The sequence below is a fragment of the Cyanidioschyzon merolae genome, chromosome 6 (assembly GCF_000091205.1).
Source record: "Cyanidioschyzon merolae strain 10D DNA, chromosome 6, complete genome".
NCBI lineage: Eukaryota > Rhodophyta > Bangiophyceae > Cyanidiales > Cyanidiaceae > Cyanidioschyzon > Cyanidioschyzon merolae.
In genome coordinates this window covers 204,073-211,864 of record NC_010132.1, presented here as the reverse complement: position 1 = coordinate 211,864, position 7,792 = coordinate 204,073, and the positions used below count along the sequence as shown (strand labels likewise).

The 7,792-nt window shown below is 53.3% G+C and overlaps 1 protein-coding gene across 1 annotated transcript; it reads left to right on the top strand.

Annotated features, from left to right (window-relative positions):
- On the top strand, nt 1-1,788 carry CYME_CMF080C (hypothetical protein, conserved; the record flags this gene model as incomplete). Its single annotated transcript, XM_005535688.1, has 1 exon — nt 1-1,788. One exon carries the CDS (start codon nt 1-3, stop codon nt 1,786-1,788), a length of 1,788 nt encoding a protein of 595 aa, XP_005535745.1.
- Nucleotides 1,789-7,792: the final 6,004 nt, after the last annotated feature.

The following is a 7,792-nucleotide window of genomic DNA, read 5'->3' as shown; positions in this document are numbered from 1 at the left end:
ATGAGCTCCTTCACCGAGTCTCTCGCGCAGTATCGCGAGCCGGTAGGCAGTGCCGGTGACAGTGTCGACTTTTTGCTCAATAAGCGGAAGCTGCCGTCGACAGCGATCGAGCGGGTACCTGGCGTCGCAGAGCTAGAGGTTATGATCAGCGGCAGCTTGGACGCACCAGGGAGTGCGCGCAGCGGCCGCCAGCAGGACCAGGGCCAGGAGCTCGCACGCTCACTCCAATCGGCAAACTTTCTGGTGCCAAAAGCAGTGCTCGCACGGGGCAGTGGCGAGTCATTTTCTCCCTCTCTTCTCAGTCGACTGAAGTTCGGCAGAAGTGGGGCGAGTCCGATGGACTTCTCGCCAGTATTCAGTAACTTTCCGCACGTCAAACCGCAGCTCCTAGAGCGAGATACACCCGAAGCTCAGGCTATTCGGCGGAAGCTGCTCAGAGGTGCACAGGTTCTCATTTTCCAGGCCGGATACAGTGGTAAGCGATTTATCTTTGAACATTTGAAGGAACTTGGGGTCAAAGTTAGCATTCTGGATGGCCCTGACAGCTGGGCGAAATGCCTCGTCGACGAGGACGTCATCGAGTCCTACATTGAATTGGATTTTACAGACTACAACACCCTTTTTGAGCGTGCAGTCGATGCTATTCTTGATTCCGGAATAACGTTTGACGCTGTGGCCACATTTTATGAGGACGCAGTTGCCGTGGTTGCCCGTTTGGCAGAAGCTCTGAACTTGCCTGGAAACCCGAGCGCCGCCTGCCAAGCAGCTCGGAACAAGTATGTCACCAGGGAAATCATGCGACAACATGGTTTGGCGACGCCCAAATGCTACCGCATCACCGATGTGGTGGATCTGGAGCCTGCGGGTCAGCATGTGGGCTTCCCGGCAATCCTGAAACCTGCGTTTGGCGCAGCCTCCATGGGCGTGCATAAAGTGTCGAGTCAAGATGAGCTGGTCGACACATTTCGGGCGATCCGTGCGACAATGGATGTTCATCTTGATACAATCTGGACTCAGGGCACGGATCTGCTGCTCGAAGAGTTCTACGATGGCGATGAATTCGATGTCGATGCGCTCATGTCGAAGGGTGAGGTTGTCTACGCCTCCCTGTCCGATAATTGGGCGTGCTGGGAGCCTTGGTTCCAGGAGACTGGCATGAACATTCCCTCGCTGTACCCGGAGGAAAAACAGGCGGAGCTGAAAGCGTTCGCATCGCAGACACTCCGAGCGCTGGGGTTCACAGATGGGGCCTTCCACGTTGAAGTGAAGTACACCTCCAGAGGACCGCGTTTGATAGAAGTCAACGCCCGCATGGGAGGTATGTGCGTTCGTGACGCAAACTTGCGCACCTGGGGCGTTGATCTCGTCGAAGAACACATCATGACTGCGCTCGGAATTCCCATCCGTCCGCGGATGCCGCCAGAGCCCCTCGTCTGCTTCGCACAGGCAGCCGTTAACGCTCCGTATTCAGGTATTGTGGAGCGTAGCGATTGGCTCGAGGGTCTTGACAAGTACGCGCACTGCCGTTTGAAACGTTACCTTGCGAAGGCCGGTGCCAAGGTCACCGGCCCCGAGGATGGGATGCCGGACTGGGTCGCGGAAATCATCTTTGAAGGTCCTGATGTCTCCGAACTGTTGCGGGAGATGCGCGAGGCGGTTCAAAGTCTGCCAGTGCCTATAAGGCCGTTCAAGGAGGACGCACGCCGTGGATGGTTCTTTCCCGATTTTGCGTATCCCTTTGTACGCCCCGAGGTGCACGCAGTTTCGGAGAACTCGGCAAACAATTGAGATGCGGGACGAGCGGATAGACACTCGGTACAAACGCGCGAGCTCGCTGCAAGGTGAACCGTGCAGTCGAGGTACACAATACCCAACGGATCGTTGTTGTGCTGTTCGGGAACACTGATGCTGTCAGCGGATTCATGCCAGTGTGTCGGGTCTGGTGCAGAATCTATGGGATTCCTCGTACAGTTTCCGTGCTGGCTTTGTGACGCTTGCGGGTACGGCCGATCCGTCCGGCTCCAAGATATCCCCGAGGCACGGACAGGACGCACTGGATCCTGTAAGGCTCCCACTATGGAACAAAGGCAGCTTTGCGGTCGGTGGATTACGGGACGGGGCCTTGCGTTCCTGTTGCGACCCTGAAAGCGTCAGAACAGACCCGGGCACATGCGCACTGCCACCATGTCATGGAAGGATAGTGCTTTCTCGTGCTCGTAACTGGTGCAATACGCGACACCGATGGAGCATGGCCCGTGCACTGTGCCTCAGGTCGTCGGCGGGAACTCGTTACGCGACCATTTGCGATGATGGGCACCAGATTCCTCATACCGACGTTTTATACCTGAACCGGAAGTGGTGGAAATGATATGATTTTCTTATGCAAACACTGATATCAATATCGTCGCGCATACGCAGCGCTGTATCGGACGAGGCGACCGGATTCGAAAATTCGTCTAAGGACCGACACTGTTGCTTTCGGAATGAACGCCTGCACATAGATTGGTTCATCCTTGTGACATGATCGCAAAGAGACATGGGAGACTGTTTTCGAACCGACCACTAGGCATGCAAGTCCCGCTGGGAGTAGGATCAAGGGATTGGATTTCACGACTCTGTAAAGAGACGCATATGCTTGGTAACGCCGAATAATGGAACACCATGATCATGACATCACTGCCGAGGTAAAACGTTCGCAGTATACACATACGACGCTGCTACCTCGCTCGATGGATGCGCTCGACCACAACAGTGCCTCGCTCCGGGCGAGAATCTAATGCCATCTCTCCTGGCCACTGAGTTTTTTCAATCCGGAGTCTTCAGCATTTCAGCGCAATGCCGACAAAGAATACGAAACGATTACCAGGAATTTTCGCTTGACACAGAGCCGCAGGACGCTCCGAAAGCACTCGACTTTTTCGGGTGTTGATTGAGGCGTCCAAGTCTTGGCACAGAAAGCGCTTGCATACCTTGTTGGCGACTGTATCGCAACATTGCGAGCCTCATGCATCTGACTGCCTCGTAAGCAGACGTCCGCTCGGCATGCCGTACCCCATCTCGTCCATCGTGCTCTGTTTCAAGCGCTTCGTTTCTGGCTGTTTCAACGGGCACTCGTGCTCGTGACGTTTCTCTGTTGGCCGTAACTCATCGACAGGCGTCGTACAGAATCGTTTCCTGCACTCGTTCTACGTTCTCGTCAGAGGAGCAGGCGTGCAGCCCACGAGCGCCACAGCACGTCTTGCGCCATAGGGTACCGTCACCCAACGAGACGAACGATCCGTCGTATTTCTTTTCCTGTTCATGAAACAAGTCGCTGAATACTCGCGTCCTGCCCCTGTACGCCGAAAATCGTTGGCCATTCCCGTGCGTCCGCAGGTATTTCTGCCAGAGATCGTCGACATACGCCATTTGGACGCTCGTGTTCTCTCTGAATGCAGCACACAAAGCATCCTCGTCTGCAGGACAGTGTGCTCAGAGCACCGGGGTCTGGTCCCTGACGCCGTCTTTCCAGTTTTCGTGTGCCTTCTCGCATTCATCATGCCCATTCCTGGGTGAAATCGAGCCCGGGAAAAGCTGAGTAGCTTCGTTTGCATTCCCTGCATATCCCTCGATACGTTCTCTCGATTCAGAGGTACGACAACCGTCATGATATTCTCAGACCTGGGGATCCGGGCCCACCATGATGTTTCTCTCTTGATATGTCTTCTTTGGCTGAGACCGAGTCGCATCGCTTGACTTGGGCCTCGATCTCACAAGTACATGCGGATTTGTATTCCAGCGAGCTCCATCGGCACTGTAGAATTCGTTCCATTCCTTCTCCGTACACGAGGAGCCTTGAACGAGCTCTGCAATGCTCTTAGCCTCTATAGTGGAATGCGGAATAGCTGCGCGCAGACAGACCAGCTGTAGCTCACTGAAGATGCGATACAGTACAGAGCAGAAGCGTCTCGGGTGATCGACTGGGCTTCCATCTGAGGTGCTGGGAGCACATCCACTTGGCGATTTCGGAGGCTACGGCGCTTGGATTCGAGGCGACGGTCTGATGGAATCTGCTCTGGTCTGCTCTGGGAAGATCTGCTCAGCGAAACATGGAACCGTAGATGCAAGCAAGGTAGGCGTTGCGTCTCAACGATCCTTTTCGGTACGAAATCCGCCGACCCGAGGCTGACGGCAACACGACGAGCTTGGATTACCTGAAGCGATACTCCCTATCGCTGGCACATCAGTTCCGAACTCGCTACCACCTCGATCTCTTGCCGCCAATCGCTCGTCATTTTCCTCCATCGACCCGCTAAGCATCCCGTCCATCCATCCGTATTTTATCGCGTATGTGACGTGAGGATACAATGCGCATGGGAGGTGTTTCGTGAAGCGCTCGACACTGAACCTAATTTGGTATGTTGAATGTAGTTCCGTACTTTCTGGCATCTGCGTTGTCGATCCTCAGATCGCCGAGGTGGCGCGGTAATGTGTCAAGGTATTCTGGGAAGCGTGCGAGTACATCCGGAATCCTATGAACAGGCCGTGTTGCGCCTTCTATCCGGAGCATAAGTGGTGTTCTCGCACGAAGGTCTGATCCGAAAAAAATCCAGAGAAATGCCGAGAGCTTGCCGCCCGTGTCTGGAACTCCACCGAAGCGTCGCGTGGCGCGGTGCACCAAGACAAGACGAAATAGGCAAGACTTGTGCGCGTAAGAAGCTACGCGATCTCTAATGGCGTCGTGTGCCTGACGCCTTCAAGGATTCTCCCAATGGATATGATTTATTGGTGAGGCGTTGACAGCGGTCCAACAATGATCTTTCCGATCGGAAGGTGCTCCGTTCCCGTCGGAACTCGTCATCTTTTAGGGAAGCTATTTCTCTGCTTTGACGTGTGGTTGCATCTCTTTCGGCTTCGACATCTTTGCCTTTTCGCTTACTCGGCTAGGTAGCGTGGATTTTTTCATGATACGCTGTATACGTTTTCTTTCTTGGCACTCAGACGCACTGATCGCTCGACGTGCCTGAAACTCGTCTTCTCTTTGAATGTACGCACTGTTTCTCAAGTGCTTTTTCGTCGCCTTAGCCATCGCATGCCCGCTCCCAGACCGGAGCGCACCTTTCCCTTCTCAGCTGCCAATGAGCGGAGAATCAATGCATGGATTCGGTTCTGGTGAACACAAAGAGTGATTTGTCGAAGAACTTCTGTAACACGGTTACGTACGACTCGTCTGTTCTTCCGGTAGATCAAAATGGCGTTTGAAATCCTATACGACGTCTTTAAGCGGATGGAACCCGCGAGCGTGTGCTAGCACGAAGAGCAGCTACAAACCGCGCCCCCGCCCCCCGACCGACATCAGTGATGGACTGAGAGATATTGCCCAGGAGAAGGACACGAAAAGATGGAACTCGAGGCGTGTTTCAACGGAGGATCAGGTGCTGAGCGCTGCTTTCTGTGTTGCGATTCATGGGCGACCACAGTATTGAATCGTCGCGAGAACTGACGTTGTCGGAATGCTCGCTTGACTCTTCTTCACAAACAGCGGCTTGCCCCTCTACGGCAACGTCTATACAAGTCTCGCATTGGTCATCGATGAATTTGTCATCATGCGAGATGAACGCCCGTCGCTTCCACGAAAAGTATTCGCATTTCTATACAGAATCTGTTGTGTATTGTTCGAAATGGTGCGGTCTCCTGTTGAGGCGTGCCTGTTTCTTGATCCATCCGCGTCTCTTCAGCTCCGCTCGAGGAAACGTTACCGAAAGTTTACATGGAATTGCATCTTTGGTGGCATTACGGTGCGAGCATTTGGACTGGAATAGATTGTCGAGGGAAGAGTCGTTGGCCTAGAGTTTGGCAAGTTCAGTTTTTGGTGTACTGCATTCGGGATATGAACGAGCAGAGGGATGGATCACTCACTAGCTGACCGACGAATAGCTGATTTGCACAAGTGAGGCCATTTCTCCAAAGCTAGCAGTGCGCACACAAAGTCTTTCCGCGACCATTCTCCAACCTTCATAGAGACTCTCTTTGTTAGACAAAAAACCGCCTGCTGGTACAGATGTTCCGGGATTCACTGCTCTGAGTGGAACGAGCGGCGCTAGCCTATTCTTGGCGATTGTTGCGACCATGTAGATAGGCAGAGTGCGGGTCTCTCAGGGCTCGAGTTCGCACAGACCAGTATGGGTGAAGTGTCCATAGGCAGACGTATTGGGAATCGCACCTTCGACATGCGGATACTTGGCCACGTGGTGCAGGTGTCGATTGTGCCACTGTCCGGAGCGCAATCGTCCGCTGATCATTGGCAACTGCACCTTCTGGTTGATAAGGCTGAAACGTTTCGATTTTTTTCGAATTTTTTCACATGTCCATCCTCGACGCTCGAGGTGCTGGAACAAGTGCTTGCGGATTCGTGTGTAATTTTAGTATTCTCGGTTATGTTTTTGGAGTGGATCCGTCGACTCTCCACGCTGAAATTCGTTTCGCCATCGTCACCAAGATGGTTCGCGACACCCTCCAACAAGGGTTCATAAAATAACCGATATCATTATCCATCGCCTTCGCAGAAGCCTCCATTCGTTTCCCGTCCTTACTCGTAGCATGCTCAAATCACCCGTGCTTGAAGTTTTAGAACATTGTGTTTCAAGTCATCTCGTTGGCGCAGCAACGCATCCAACTGGATTGAAATGGAACAGAAAATCGACCTCGTCTCTTGTCGGCTTGTTCACAAGTACCTGCCAAAATTTTACCGGGCTTTTCATGTCAAATAATGGAGTCCATTCGAAAGAGAGAATCTAACCGCTTCGCGGACATCGATGAAACTGCATTCAACAGCAGCAGCATGATATCTCGTACGGGCTGTTCACCAAGAGGCTTCCTTTTGTTCCACTTGCATGGAAAAGAATCTTGAACTCAGACCTCAGGCAACGCTGCGATCGCTTACAGTGGACAGCGCGTTACCGCTTGGCACGAAGGCTGCCAACACGGGTTGAGGCCTTATGGCGTCTTCTCGAGTCCGGAACTTGCTCCCGGTGCGTGTTTTATCATGGAGAATATTGCGTTTCAGAACTCCTCGATCGAATAGACGAGCGTGCGCTTGCAGCGGACGCCGTACTCGCCGAGGGCATCGCCCACATCAAGCCCGTGTGCGTGTAGGGTACACCACCAGTTACGGAAACGGAAGTGCGTATCGTAGAGCGCCTTCAGCAATCTTCACCAGCATGTACCGAACGATGAAGCAAGCGTTCAGGCGCCACGGGACGGCCATTCGTTGAAGCGGTATGCACGATATGCTACAGCATCTGAACACACCGCCATGTGTCGCGGCAGTGAAGAGCGCACCAACGCTGGGCACGAACAAGACAATGGAAATGGCAAGCGAGGCGTTGATCGCGACTTTTCGTCTGTGCATGAGATGCTTTGACCACGGCGATGAGCGACGTAATCAGCACTTGTACGTTGCCGTCAATAACCCTCGACCGCCGACATCGCATCTTGACGGAAGGAGAGACCGGCGAATGTAAATCCAGCAAGAAGAGAAAGCGAACGGATGCAGTTGCAGAATAAGCTCGTAATAGCCTGCGTTTGCGACAATTGGAAGAAACCCAAACTTTAGCTTGTGTACCCGATGAAGAGCACCTGTCGAACTGTGTGCCAGTATGGATAGATACCAGTCTGGCGACACCAAACATCCATACGCGCAACGCTCCTCCAGCTTCAACGTAGGCGGTAGCGCGCAGGACTGCGCCTTCAAAAACTCGTGGTTTCCGAGTGAACCCAGGCCGTAAGTGCCAGGGACCCGGAGCGTCAAGCG